The 15129-nt window shown below is 38.0% G+C and overlaps 2 protein-coding genes across 3 annotated transcripts in view; one reads left to right on the top strand and one right to left on the bottom strand.

The window, feature by feature from the left end:
* ATAD1 (ATPase family AAA domain containing 1) overlaps positions 1-5710 on the top strand; it is a 40001-nt gene extending 34291 nt beyond the window's left edge. For both annotated transcript variants that reach the window (XM_045853835.1, XM_045853836.1), the window contains exons 9-10: positions 1889-2022; positions 4078-5710. In XM_045853835.1, coding sequence (XP_045709791.1) covers positions 1889-2022; positions 4078-4198 — 255 coding nt within the window. In that variant the 3' untranslated portion in view covers positions 4199-5710. The remainder of the gene's footprint in view (positions 1-1888; positions 2023-4077) is intronic.
* A 7150-nt stretch (positions 5711-12860) lies between these two features.
* Positions 12861-15129, bottom strand: part of PAPSS2 (3'-phosphoadenosine 5'-phosphosulfate synthase 2) — a 71925-nt gene continuing 69656 nt past the window's right edge. The window contains exon 12 of the mRNA XM_045854489.1: positions 12861-14691. Coding sequence (XP_045710445.1) covers positions 14550-14691 — 142 coding nt within the window. The 3' untranslated portion in view covers positions 12861-14549. The remainder of the gene's footprint in view (positions 14692-15129) is intronic.

Below are 15129 nucleotides of genomic sequence, written 5' to 3'. Positions count from 1 at the left end.
TTACCAGTGCAGAATTGTTATATTTTGCTGATGAATTTTTTTATCATTATGTAATGATTTCCAAATCATGCACTTAGAGTAAAAAAAAAAAAATTTGTTCAGCTGATGGACACAGAACTACATTAGCTTTCTTTTCATTAATACTTGCCTTGCATATCATTTTCCAGTCTTCTACTTTCAATTTTGGCTTTTTTCCTTTCAAATGTAACACTAAGCCTGTTCTTTTACCTTTTGACAGGATGTGGCTATTATAAACCTCAAAGAGCTGCATTTTGGTTTTTATACAGTATGATCTTGTCTTTCACCAGCCTAGTTTAGTCTGCTTGCATTTGTGATTGCTCATGAATTTAGATTCATTCCTTTTTATTTTAGTGTTTTCCATGTGTTATGCTTTGCTTTGCTTTGCTTTCTCTCTACATAACGCACCCCTGCCCTGTGTTCTTTGGTGTTGCTCCTGTATTCTTTATTCCTCCCCTGGTTTGGAAGTGAAACATGCTCTTTGACTGGTCCTCTTAAAATTCAGTGGTACCCTTAATTGTTTTGATGTATATACTTAAAGTCCAAGTTGATAATAGATCTGCCCTCTTTCCAATAATTTTAAGACTTCAGAATGCCTTGACATACATGTCCCCTGTTTATTACATTTTCTTACTGTCTAGCATTTTGGTTCTACATGGTTTCTCTACCCCAAATTATTCTTAATACTGTTCATATATTGTAGCTTATTTAGATTTATCTGTATGTTTACTATTTTCTTTGCTTTCCATTACTGTTTGCCTCTCACACCTCCTTTCTGAGTTCACGTTCTTTTTTATCGAAGGCTGTGATTTCTCTTTATTGAATCCCCATGTTTAGGAATCAGAATATTGTCATGTGAGGTCACAGTTGCAGAGTTGACAATAGAGCCCATGCCCTCTCACCTCTAAGTCCCTAGTCCCTGTGTAAAGTCTCTCTTCTTTCTGAGACAGTGGGTCTTCCACAAAGACAAATGGGAATTTAGTAACTAATAAAGGTGGCATTTCAAATCAGTGGGGGAAAGTAAATGTTAGGACAAATGGTTAGCTATATGGGGGCAATGTAGCTGGACCTCTACTACATTGTGTTCAAATCCTAGATCTGGCAATGGTGCGACCGTGGACAATTTATTTAACCTTTTCAGGCCTCACTGTTCTCTGAAAATGAAAATGGGATTACTTAACTGACAGGATTAAATGAGAATAGTACATGTAAAATGAATGACACAATAATTTAATAGATGGTAATTATTATAAGTACTTTCTTTTCTTGCCTTTTTTCTCTTCATCTACATATAAGTTTGGTATGATTATATTATCCCAAGTCTATTATGTTCCCAGTATAATCACTTAATTGGCTTGACTATTTATATAAGCTTAGGTTAAAGAGCAAGACTGTAAGTGCTAAATTAATATTGAGGTAGTAGAATACCAGAACATTACAGTTAAAATGGATGTTAGAGTATTTCAATGGAATATGTTTTTTGTAATGGGTTTAGGACTCAAATGATGTAGGCTATTTGTCAAGTGTGTTGAATATTTTACAGAAAAGTGTTAACTTGGGATCTTCCTAGAGTTACCGAAATGAATCCAACGTTGTTTGAGTATTTCTTCACTATCACTCCATAATATATATATACTGAGATTACTTCATTCTTTGGTCATAATAATAATTAATAAAAATGAGATTTCAAATTTTAAGCTTCTGTGGTTATAAAAATTTCTATAAACTGAAAATACTCTTTAATGATTGTTCTTCCATGGTGTTCCAGTGTGCTTACCATTCTTTTATTCTAAGAAGAGTGTTTGGATATATCCTTTGCAGTGTATTTTATGTTTGTTGTTTAAGTGTGTTTTTTACATGTTTGTTTAAGGTGGATAGGCATGTGGACCTGCTAGAAGTTGCCCAGGAAACCGATGGATTTTCAGGAAGCGACCTAAAAGAGATGTGTCGAGATGCTGCCCTCCTCTGTGTCAGGGAATATGTTAACTCTACATCAGAAGAAAGGTATGTGTATGCAGAGTTGATCTCTTAATATTTATCAGATCCTTTTAGAGCTTTTAGGTTAGTTTCTTTTATTTTGCTTTACAATACCAACCCTGCTTATGGAATAAAAGGTAAGTTTGAATTAACAATCTCCTCAACTTTATTGTCCTTTTTTTAAAGGTGAGTTCTAAAAATGATTTTGTGGGGAGTCTTGAGGGGCATCTAGAATGAAGAGGTAGAAATGAAAGCTAAATTTCTACTGAAAATTTATGGACTCAGTCACAGAAAGATGACAGAAACTTAGGTTTGCCCATCTCTACTGGGAAAACAGGGTCCTCTGGATTGCTTTGCATATTAAATTCCTAAGTTTCATTTCTTATGGAAATGAGTGCCTTTTCTTCCAGAAATGTTACATGTAAGTGGGTGGGCCTTGATACGGACTAGACTTCAACTTGTTAATAATAATGTATTTACTAAACAAAGAAGCCGTTTGTCAATGCAGCAAATTTCACTTGAAACCAGTTTCAAAGTATGATGAGCTTGAGAAACCAATTTTGTACCAGCCTTATTCCAGCAAAGATACTACTGAACTGTAATAACTCAGCCCTGATGAACCATGTCCCGTAAGGAAGTTTTCCAAAAGGCTACTTGTCTGAGTCAGTCGAACATTGCAGTTCTAAACCCCTGTTCAAAGCATCAACCTTCTTAATGAAGAATTTCTATGACTCTGGCAAGCTAGTGTATTTTGGGAGCTTGTGTTGAATGAGTTCTCCATCTCTTGCCCTTTTGTTTCTCAGTCTCCCTTCCTCATCCACCTGAGGCTTTCACTCCAAGTGACTTGGATTTACTTGTTAAATTCTTGTGTTTAATTACAGTGTATTGCCGTAGAAAAAAACGCTTCCCTTGGTATAGGAAGGTTTGCATAAAAACTACCCTTTTAACTGTAGCTAGGTATGCGCTAGTTCTAGACCTTTTCTTAATGTTCCCTTGAGCCCTGTCATGCGAGGGCAACTCATTTATTAGTTTATTGCCAGATTGATCCAACTACTCTGGCGCTAAAAGTTGGGAATACTTTTACCTCTGTAGCCAGCCTATCTGCTGAAGGTCTTTATTCTTGTATATAAGATTAATAGGAGAACAGCAGAACAACTTACGTATAATTTTTTTATGCTTAAATAAAATTATGTTAATAATGAGAGTTCTGTTTTTCTGCTGTCATCAAAACTCTGAAAATTTTATACAGTCCAGCACAAATAATGCCCCTTTTTAATGATAAAATCTTTCATTACAAAATCATAAGTATGTAATTCTATAACATAACAATATCACACTTGAGCACACCATATGACATTTTAGGTGAAATGTTCAAATTAGAACTATAAATTATTACACCCATGTTATTACTGTACCAACCGCACTCAAGGTGGCCTTACTTCTGGACCCTTTATTTCTTTGTGAAAAATCTAGCCAGTAGATTGGATTATCGTCACTATTTCCCCAAGTGTTTTTTCCTTAGTGTCTATAAATTACAAAGGAGACATTATATACTGTGTTTTGTTTTTCTTAGTATTATTATTGCAAGAGGGAGGACTTAGATTAGTTGGTTTTTATTAATAGTAAAGAATTTTCAGTTCATCAAAAGCTAAACATATACATAATATACAAGTAGGAGAGCTACTTTTTAATTCCAGTTTTCATGGGAATAACCTTTGACTCGATTGGAGTTAGTATCTCTACTTGGGCAAACGGACACACCTTTATGTAACATTGTCACCACATGGTTCTGCACTGCCCTTAGAGTCTCAGTGGGAAGTGGGTGATTCTCGTTACCACGGCTGTCATGTTTACAGCAGCCACCACAGCTTCCTGCCTCTTCTCAGTCTGTGCTTTTTAAAAACCTAAAGACTTGGGTGTGCATAGGTAACTCCTGACAGAGTCCACAAGAAGCTTTTAATTGGGGTGGTCTTTGGGGTCTGAAATGGAAAGGATATTTTAATTTTTAATACATGGTAAGATATTTTAAGGAGGTGTGTTCTAAAGTTATTTGAATGTTTGGTGGTTTTGTTTGCATTTTAGCCACGATGAAGATGAAATTCGACCTGTTCAACAGCAGGACCTGCATCGGGCAATTGAAAAGATGAAGAAATCAAAGGATGCGGCATTTCAGAATGTTTTAACACATGTTTGTTTAGATTAAGAGTAAAGGTCATTTGTACAGGTCAGCAGTCGGTGTGCCCTGTTATCATTAGTGGAAACAGAATGGAAGCGGGAGTATTCTTTGAACAGTGAGGGAGTGGAATGACACTGGTTTTATACTCTGAATTCTAAGTTATTGAGACATAGCTGTTATATAAACGGTATTACCACTTGTCAGAAATCATGAGGAGGAACAAGTTAATCCAGCCTGAGTGTAGGTGCTTGTGTTTGACCTTTTTAGCCATACATTGCAGCCTTATAGCATCTAAGCTGGTCTTAAAGTAACAGTTCATAGATTGAGTCATTAGTGAGAAATGGGGATGTGGTTAAGTGCTGCTTTCTAGATATGTGAGAGTGTGTGTGTGTGTGTGTTAAATGTATATATTCACACATTTTATATTGACATTCTGTAGATAGGTTTGAATACAGAAACTTTTTTTTACCCCAACTACTGAATCAAAAAGTACCAAATACTATATAGCAAAAATAAGATTGAATGTTGTATCTAAAAGGTACAGTGATTCAGCCACTTTCAGTTGTTACTTGTTTCAGCTTTTTTTTTAATTGAGTGTTTCTCTGCTGTTGAATAGTTGGAGTCCACCACATCTGAATATTTAGATGTGGCTCAGTTATTTTGGTGGTCAGGATAATACTGTGGAATAGTTTTCAGGCAGTCGCATGATCAGCACTGATTCCACCGGTCTGCGAGCACACTGAGAGACATTTTCAAATTGATAGACATAAGGGGATTGAAAGTCATTCAGAAGAATGGCTTTGAAACTCCTCAGTGCCATACAATACATGTAAGTGACTTTTCCTTTCTTCATTTAATGTAACATAGTTCTGTTGTAACCATGATTTTTTAATGTTATTTTAAAGTTGTATGTTCTTTATTTATGGTCAAATATAATTTGGTCATCAAAAATAAAATGGTAATTTAAAACAAGTAGCTTTTATTAAATGTGCTAAAAAATACTCATTTTTGTAACTGAAATTTTAAAAGTTTTCTTAGCCTATTATAAATTGCACCCCAACCAGTGCAAACACACACAGAAAAAGCCTCATGTTGTGCCTGGAGTCACCGGTGCTGTGCGCATTAGAACTCCGCCACAGGCACCTTAAACACACAGCAGGAGGAACACGGCACGCTGTGATATTCAGGCACGTTCTGAATCATCAGAAAGATTAAATGATGCTTTATATATTTTTGTTTTTATTGTATTTCTTTGAAAACTCTCAATCTCTATTTGTGAGTTATTGGATTAATGTCTTTGATAGTAAGTCTCTCACTAGAACCCTATTGAATGGTTCGCTCTTCACTTGTGCTTTGAATGGCGGGTGGGGTAGAGGTTGTGAGAGAACGCTCTGGATACAAAAATCAAGTTTTGAAAAGCTGTGAAGATGAGTGATAAATTGAATGCAAAACACAAGATACCAAAAAAATATAGTCTCCATTTTTAATAATTATACTATTATTTTATAAATGTGTAATAAAGAGGTCCCTGTTAATTGATTTTTCTCTCCTTATGCCGTGTCTTTGTCAGTTATGGAAACATTCCGGGGCGGTTTTGGTTTACAGAACCTGCCCTCAGACTGCTCGTGTCTTGCTGTGTAGCTTTCACACTTTATAACATACATACTGGTGTTTAATCATTATTTTTGTTTTAATATGAATTTCAGTAATCACTAATTTTAATCTGATGACATATTAATAAAAAATAAGAGGTGATATATTCCTTCCCATATCCCTACTTTTTAGTTTCTCTTAAATTCAGAATATCCAATAGTAGTAGTTATATTAAATTTATCATGGTTTTAATCATCAAATGAAGTTAGAGAGATACACTACTAATTCCAGCAATTATGATTCATCTAGGCAACTTAATGCCTTAAAGTAATTGAGGAAACTTTATTATTATTATTATTATTTTGCTTATAGTTTCTGAGTGAGAACGTGCACTTCCCTAGGTGATCAGTGTTACGAAAGGCCTTATTTATGTATTTATTTTTACTAAAATATTTTTGAGGGCATTATTATATGAGTTTCAGATACACAACAGTTATTCAATATATATCTTATGATCGATCACCACAATAAATCTAGTAACCATCTTTCACTGTACAAGTTACTACTACAGGCTGTATTCCCTCCTGTTGTACATCACATCCTTGTAACTTATTTTATAACTGGAAGTTTGTACTTCTTATTCCCTTTCATCTCCGCCCCCCGCAATCATCATTTTGTTTTCTATCTCAGTGAATCTGTTTCCATTTTGTTTTTTAGGTTCTACATTAAGTGAAATAGTAGAGTTTTTACCTTGCCTTATTTCAACTTAGCATAATACCCTCGCAGCCTATCCATGTTGCCGTAAACAGCAAAATTTCGTTCTTTTTTATGGCTGAGTAATAGCCATATTCCATGTTGCGTGTGTGTGTGTGCCACATCTTCATCCCACTCAGCAGTCAGTGGATACTTAGGTCACTTCTATATCTTGCTTACTGTGACTAATGCTGCAGTGAATACAGATAGGGATGCAAATTTCTTTTCAAATTAGTGTTTTGGTTTTCCTTAGATAGCTCGAAGTGGAACTGAGGAAACTTTATTGTATACTTTTAAAGAACATTTAGTGTTATATGATCTCTCACTCTGATGTAGGCATGCACATGGCATATGTAGGTGGAGTCTATGTTCTTTCCTGTTAGGTATCGTGAGGCACACCAGATCTGGAGTTGGACTTTGAATCCAAGCTCCCCATTAACTGTGTCCTTGGACTGGTTATCTAACTTCTTTGAGCCTCAGCTTCTCATTATAAACTGTAGTGACAGTGGCACCCACCTTACCGGGCTGTGCAGTAAAATGAGGCATACAAAGCACTCAGCACAGGGCCTGGCACAGTTTAACTGCCCAGATGTTAGCTACCACATCATTACTTTTACATACTGATGTACATATCTGGTGACCCGGCTCACATGTTGAGCGTTCTCCATGCATGCTTAAATCAGTTCTATGATCCTGAAGCCTACACTTAAGATTACAATGGAACACTTGTGTAGTGTCCTTTAAAAGCCTCATTGTTGGAAGACTTCTGATATGTGTCAAAGTTTGCCTAGACCTCTTTTAAAAACAGAGCTTAGTACCTCAATATTTGAATCAATTCAGTGTCTCCTTTATGATTTCTTTCTATCTCATTCAACCCCCTTCCCACTCCCCCCACCACACACACACACACATGTGCAGAGTGACCCAGCATTCACCATGTTATCAAGAGCTGGGTTTAGATCATCTAAATACTCTATATGGATTATTATGGCCTAACATTAGCAGCTATAAGTACTCCTAGGTTTGGTGTTAGGTGAGGCTGTCTCAAGCTGTGAGTGTACCTGTGTAAATATAACAGCATCCCTCATTGGTAAGGGTTTTTTTGTTTGGTTGGTTTTGTTTTATTTCACTGCATTTGTGTTGTTTGTGGACAAATGTTACAACTTCCTTTGGGATAAAGAAAATAAATTGGATAATGTATATTTTAGAATTCTCTTTTTAGCTTCTCTTAAGGTCAGTATCAGAATATTGAATATTCTGATATGCTGAGCATATATCCTGCATGACTAAAACTTCAGCAGTATCTAGAAGCCTCAAATAAAGCCATTGAATCATTCCATTCAGAGCTGACAGAAATCTTTAGAGTGCCTTCATTATTAAATTTGTTGATTTAGTCATCAAAGGTAGAGTTTCCTTATTGTCTCAAAAGTTAAAGCTCTCCTTAACATATACAGGAGAAAATTCTAGAACATGTTCGTGAAGTTGTATTGAGAAGATATACAGTGTATGTGCCAGATGCAAGTGAGATCCAATGTAAAAGAAACCATTTAGCAATGAGACTGAAAACAAAATATTCTCAGTAATACTGGTGTAAAATTTATACTATTATAACTTAACAGCTCATAAAACTCATTACTCAGATGCTGAACTGGGAGTATATTTTTGTGATTGTCTAATATTTGTAGTTATAAATCTGAGAACATTTTAGATATAAGCTTTTGTGCTTTGAAATATGAGTGTGCCTCTAGCTTCCAGAAATTCTAAGAATAGCCAAGGTACTCAAATAGAGGATGATACTACATCACCCAGTATAATAGAGTCCTTTACAGTCATGTCTGAGGGAGGTGAGCGTTGTCTACTGGGCCATAGTGTTGAAAAGAGTACCAGGGAGGTTCTGTTGCAAGCAGGCACCTCCAGCTGACCTAAGCAATAAAGAATTTATTTGAAGGATATTGGAGCTCATAAGATCAAAGGGAAGCTGAAGAACTGGGTTTAGGCTAGAAACTCAGAAAGTTTTTTTTTTTTTTTTTTTTAATGAGGAATTGCATAAGAATCTTGCTTTTATTCTTGCACTGGATTAAATTAACTCCCAACTGTTTATCTTTAAATTATTCATTCAAGATTGAAAATCTGGGAAGTAAGTGTATAAATACAGGTCAGAAATCACCCTGGCAGTCCTGGAGCTTTGGGAGAACGACCCTCCATGAACTCCTTTAGCTTAAAGGTTTGAGAGCAAGTATCTGGATTTAGTGACTCATCAAGACTAAATGCAAAAGGGGAGCCATATTTTCATCCAAAGGAAACTTGAATATTGTGAGGAATGTGGCTGGACACAAAAAATGACAAATGACCAGCTGGTCACATGGAGCCCTAAGCATATGCTAAATGAAGGATGGTATTGTAACTCAAGTGCCCATGCTGGAAGAATGAGCAATGCACACAGTTTGTGTGGACAGCTTCAGGGACAGTTTGATCCCATCCCACAAGCTCATAATGGTGGAGTGCTATTTGGTGTGCCCAGCTCTTTAGCTAGGTGATCAATTTTTACCTTGTAATATATATGTTCCCAGGTAGTGGGTATCAAAAAGAACAGTGGAGACTGAAGCATAACACTGGTTTTTGTTTTACTTCCAGGCAATGTAACTCCTTTCCTCTAATAAGCAGTTACAGTGAAGGGCTGGCCATTCCCCTTCCTTCTGGTCTGGTCAGGCTGGCTCTGGGCTGTAGCCTTAATGAGGTTGAGTTGACTGGTCTTATCCAACCCTTAGCCTCCCATGCAGCTGCCTTTTGTTCTTCACAGTGTTTGAGCTGGGAGAAATTTGGGTTGCAGGTTTATATGTTTTGTTCTGTTCTGACAAGTTTCTGGCATCCAGTCACCATAAGAATGCACAAGACTTCCAGCCCCTCTTCTGTCATTTTCTCTGCAAAATCCAGGGAAGGGGGACTGTCTAGCCTGGCAGTTTGTTCTTGAATGTTTCCAGTTTTCAGTCACCCTTGTCTGAGTGTTGGCTGAATTCTCACCCCTGCAGAGTTTCTCCATCTAGTCAGGCCTGTTCTTCCAAGGGCTGCCTCCAGCTTAGGAGTCTACCCTGATATAAACAAGGACCAAGGTTCTCTGCTTGCCTCTGAAGGGCGTATTTCTCCCTGGAAGGAAGTTGGTGAAAAATTCTTTATATCCACTGTTTTTTGCTAGCCTCATAGAAAGTATTATTTTTATTTTTTCTGGATTTTTCTTTTTTAATTAAAAGATTTTATTTACTTATTTTTAGAGAGGGAAGGGAGGGAGATAGAGAGAGAGAAACATCAATGTGCAGTTGCTGGGGGTTATGGCCTGCAACCCAGGCATGTACCCTGGCTGGGAATCGAACCTGGGACACTTTGGTTCCCAGCCCGCACTCAATCCACTGAGCTACGCCAGCCAGGGCTGGATTTTTCTTGTTACTATGGGAGTGAAAGTTTTTTGTACCCTTCTATATTTCTAGCAGAAGAAACTGTTCAGGATTTTATGTCATGTAAAGTTCATTTTCAGCTTTCTAGGTTTCACTCCCAGCTGTGGAATTTTTATTATACATGGCAATGTGGCCTTAGGCAAAATCTCTTCTGTTGGACACCTGTTCCCTTATCTGTAAATAGCCATTAAAATGTATACCTTCTGGGATTGTTTTAAAAGTCATATGAAAAGGTTTTAGAAGCTAGGAAGTGGGTAAGGCTGTAGGTTATCATGCCCTTACACAAGTCATCTTTGATTCTGGGCTCCATTTCTTTATCTGTGCGATAATGGAAGTGCTGAGATAGATGTGCTTTTCACTAAACAGCACACTGGCCATCTTGGTAGACAGATGTGGGGCCCATGGCAATTCTGACATGATCCTCAGGACTTCTAAGCTGGATGGCTTTCTTAGCCACTGATGGTTATCAGCCATAGTAAATGGACTTGTTTAATAGGTGCAAATCAGGAAACGTGCCATTAGGTAGGTAAGTCATAGACATTCCATGTGCCTGGGGTTTCTGTTTATTAAACTCATTTATTTCCTTGGCTCTCTTGGAGCTGTAAGTTTTCCTTGGTTATTAACTTTGAATATCCAAAGATCTGGTAGTTCCATAATTATTTTTATGATTTGAGGATAGGATGGGGGATATAATATACCTCTGAGGTGGTTGATGGAATTCATTCCTTCCATAAATGTAGGTTCTTGGTGAATACACTTACAGAGGCCAATCTTTTAACTAGTTTAAAATATGAGGTTGATATTGGAGTTGTTTACATGAAAATAGTCTCATTATTTCAACCTGTGCTAAGCTGAACTTTACCTTTCAACTATTTATGCCATAAGTATAAATCAAGATCTTTCTTCACTCATAAGTTCTTACAATATTTTGCAGTTTATAAGAACTTTCATGTTATTTTAATAAAATAGGTTTAGAGCAAGTTGAAACTTCTGAAACAAACCAACTATATTTAAGAAGTTTACTGAACAAAGTGTATAGTATTGATGCTAGTGATTACAAATGCATAGTATAACATTGAAAGAGCTGTGCCCATCAATTGCTTATATTTTTGGAGGTAATAAAACTACTATTTTTTTCTAAAAAACATTTTATAATTTAGATGTCTTATAATTGAGACTGGCTTTCCCTGCAGTTAATCCAAATTAGGAGGTCTACGGAAAGGGTAAGGGGGCTGCGGTGGGGCGGGGTGGGGGGGGTGCGGGGCGGGGCAGAGATAGGGAAAGCTTCCTCAGTTACAGAAGAGGCCATTGAACAACTACCAAGGCTCACCTGCGGAAGGCTTGTTTCTTAGTTCAAGACTTCCTTCCATCCATTGTTCTTTGCTAGCCCCATGGAAAAGCATTTTTATTTTGTCTTGGTTTTTCTGTGTCAAACTAAAATGTCCAAACTCTAGCCATTGACCCATTTATTTTTAATAATAATTTCAATACAATTAAGGCAAAAGATTAGGTAGTTCTTTGGAGAATTGCTTGTCTATCACTTTCATTATTTGGTCAGTATGTATTATGAGTGGTCCAATACATAACAGTTAATACTGACCAAGGAATGAAATGCATGGTCAATGCTAGGTGGAAGAAAAAATAAAAAATTTTATTTTGCTGCAATAATTTTTAAAACATGCATTACCTGACTGTTGAGTCAGGGGCACTGACCTCTTTCCCCTTAGCTTGTCAAGTGAAAAACTGACAACAGCCACCACCATAGCCATCTGGTGTGAATGAACCAAAGTTATACCTATATTTTTTGTCAGATTGTCGAAAATGTATTTTTTAGTGTGCTGCATAATTTTGGTAATTAATGTATGTGTGCATGAGATGAAAAGTTGGAAAGCACTGTTATAGACATGGGAACAGTTGATTGATTTACTGACCATCCGATTTCCTGATTACCCACCCATGCTTGACCTTGAAGTCACATAATAACAGAAAGGAGGGAGATGAGGAAAAAACAAACTTTGCTGTTTTCAAGTCACCAAGATTGTTTCTTTTTGCAGGGACTATGGGTTAGAGAGAAATTTTGCATCCTGATACAGTGTTGATGTATTTGTAAGTCCACCATTATCTGACTGAAGGATTTACATATGTGCCTTTCCAGGATCTCACACTGCCCTGTACAGTTTGGCATCCCCGTCAGCATCGCTCACATCTTCATGGGCTTACACATTCCCTGCCCTACTCTGTCTTTCTAATTGTCACTAGCAGCCAGTGGGTACCGGTCTGGGGAGAAGAAGGGAGGGGCAACAAGTGGTAGCTTTGAGTTGGCTGTCATACCAGTCTTACTTGGAGTGAGGATGGCAGCAGTCATTTTCACTAAGCCTTCAGGACAGAAAGGAGGAGGGGACTCAAGAAGGAAGAAAACCAAAACGCAGGCCTTCCTGAGGAACACTGAAAGTAAGGGTGGCACCCGGCATCCTTTCTGCATACAAAAGGAGCAACTGCTGAGGTCAGTGAAGATGTGGGAGTTACTGTGAGAAAAACAGCTGCTTCCCACCCCGCTGGTAATACTTCGTGGGGGCACTTGGAGCAAAAGGGAGCAAATTAGAAAAAAGAAAAAAATTTCGATTCAGATCTTCATGCAATGAAATCCTGGGGAGAGGTCCCCGGGGAACCCACACATTTGGGGAGAGGTTCCTGAGGAGCACAGACATCTCTGAAAATATCACTGCAGCGCTGCCACTCTCAGAGCAGTTTTGGAAATGACGTGGATAAGGTCCAACAGCCCCGGCATTACGGTCTGGAACAGAGCTGCTGCTGTTTCCAGTGACGAGGAGTCACAAAGCCCTCAACAGGCATGTGGCCAGCCAACACTCTGTTACAGGCAGAAGAGGCTCAGCTTTCATTTTGAGAAATTTATTAAACTAAGAATAAACATCAGTTATACATACAACTAGTCATTCGTACAACATGGCACTAGAGCAGGAGGACAGTTTTAAATATATTTAAAAATCACAAAATACATGGGTTAAGGCACTACCTGGTTTGTGTTTTCAATAAATATGCTATTTTGTTAAAGGCAGTTGTGAGTACCCCTGATGAAATGAATATAGGCACTTTATTATTAAAGTTACACTTTCACTGTGGCCATTGTATGTTATTCTCAAAAGAACTTTTATTAGCTAAGATTAGCATGTTTTAAAAACAGAATATTTTAAAACTCACAGTTTTCCCTGTTTAAGGCTCTTCCAGAGAGACCTATGTATAAAAGGTACTGCTTCTTCATGTATCCCTTAGCACCAGGAATTGTGCATAAAGTACAAAAGACTGCCTCCCAGGAGGTAAAGCCACCAGAGGTTCGATGTCTCAAAACAGCAATAAGTCTTTGAAAAGATTTTTTTCCCAACTAGAATAAAATCCGCTGGATTTAAAAACCCTGGACCTTTCAGCATCCGAGAAGGCTGCTGTGTAAGTGCCCTCTGTTCAAGGACCTTCGATAAGCAGCTGAGGTGAGTCAGACCTGGCTCCTGCGTTGTTCTGTGTGGACAGAGTCCCAGACTGGAGTCACATGGCCCGTTCAGTGCCACCAGCATTTCCCAGTAATGCCAGTTTTATGTTTTGTTGCAGTGCTCAGCAGCTCACAAAGCACATGCTTGTACATCATCTTAGTCTGGTCACCTGTCAGGTGAACGGGTTGGATTCAGTGTTTTCTGAGGTCTTTTCCAGTTCTAGCAGCTCACTAGCCTGGTGGTGTGAATGGTTTTCAGTGATAGCTGCTGCTGCTGCAGTCTGTAGGCACAGCCTCTCCACAGGACACAATGCCCACAGCAAAGAGGAGGAAAATTAACTTTCCACAATATTGCCAGACTGAGTCCTGGGTGGAAATCTGTCATCAAAGCACTCTACGCTGTTTAATGAAAAGGCACTATTTAATTGAAGTTACATTATTCACAGAAGTGCTGTAAGACTTCTCTTATTAGATAATATAACTTCAGTGCCATAAGTAGGTTGCATAGATCTCTGAGATTAAATTCACATTTTCACACATTTGGTTTCTCCAGTCAGGTCATCCTTCAGTGTATAAGAGATTAAGCAGTAAGACTGTATACAGCATGAGGTGAAATATTAGGAAGAATCTTAACATGAGTACACCTCTTCCAGGTAAGAAATTTTGTCAGCTGTGCAGAAGAGGCTGCTGCTCTTCTGATTTATTTAATTGCTGGTGTGTAACACTGGGAGAGTGTAGGTTGGCAAAACTTAAGCTAGAAAATATGCTTTACTTCTTGGCAAGTAAACAAGACACATGGTCAGAGCTTTAAGAACTGTGGGGCCTACCTGCTCAGACACAGTAGACAATACAATTAATTTCATTCTAAAATGATACCAATATTGCTTTCCTCTGCTAAGATTTGGTCTTCAGTTTCACTTTTTTCTATGTGTATGGAAGTTGATGTTAAAGTTTAGACACAATTTTTACCTCATTATAAAACTCTAAAATCAGGCATTGAGAAACAATTGGATATGAAGCATCTGATCACAAAAATAGAAAAGGGAACCAAAGAGCACTTGAGAGAGAAACTCGGGGCTGTTTAGCTGTTCTTCTCCAGGGACCTGTAATAATCTGTCAGGACCTTCCACGCTTTGGGGGCCATGAAGCCATCTGGGGGATTCTCTCCTTCCCGGGCCAGCTTCCTCATTCGGGTTCCTGAGATGAAGTCATACTCGCTGTGCCTGTCACAGGGTGGGAACAAAGAACTCCTCTTAGGTAAATAATGTCTTCCTTAAAGCTTCCTGAACTATGTTATGGGTTCTGAGGCCACATTTTTTCCTTCTGTAAAATGCTGTGTCTTCTAAAATGGAAATTGCTAAATCCTCAGCTCAGTAAGGGAACTTGCAGAAGAAGGGGAAATGATGGCAGCTGTGCTCTCACTGTTTACTCTGGGTCCACGCTGCTCATGGGGAGTGTCTCCTGTTGCTCAGCCTTCTTCTCTGGGCTCTGACCATGGTGAGTACACCGTAATGTTAAAACCTCTTCCTGTGTGGACACCCTTTTACTTAATATGCCAGGCACGCAGTCCTGATGCTCAAAAAGTGTATGTTAAAAAAGAAATATTTATGGACCATTTACTCTATTTATGGGGCTGTGTTACAATTTTATGGAACACAAAA

Source organism: Phyllostomus hastatus, unplaced genomic scaffold (assembly GCF_019186645.2).
Source record: "Phyllostomus hastatus isolate PE091 unplaced genomic scaffold, TTU_PhHast_1.1 phas_scaffold_1066, whole genome shotgun sequence".
In the NCBI taxonomy this organism is placed as follows: Eukaryota; Metazoa; Chordata; class Mammalia; order Chiroptera; family Phyllostomidae; genus Phyllostomus; species Phyllostomus hastatus.
The sequence above is the reverse complement of the archived record's forward strand: the minus strand, read 5'-3'. Positions and strand labels throughout refer to the sequence as shown.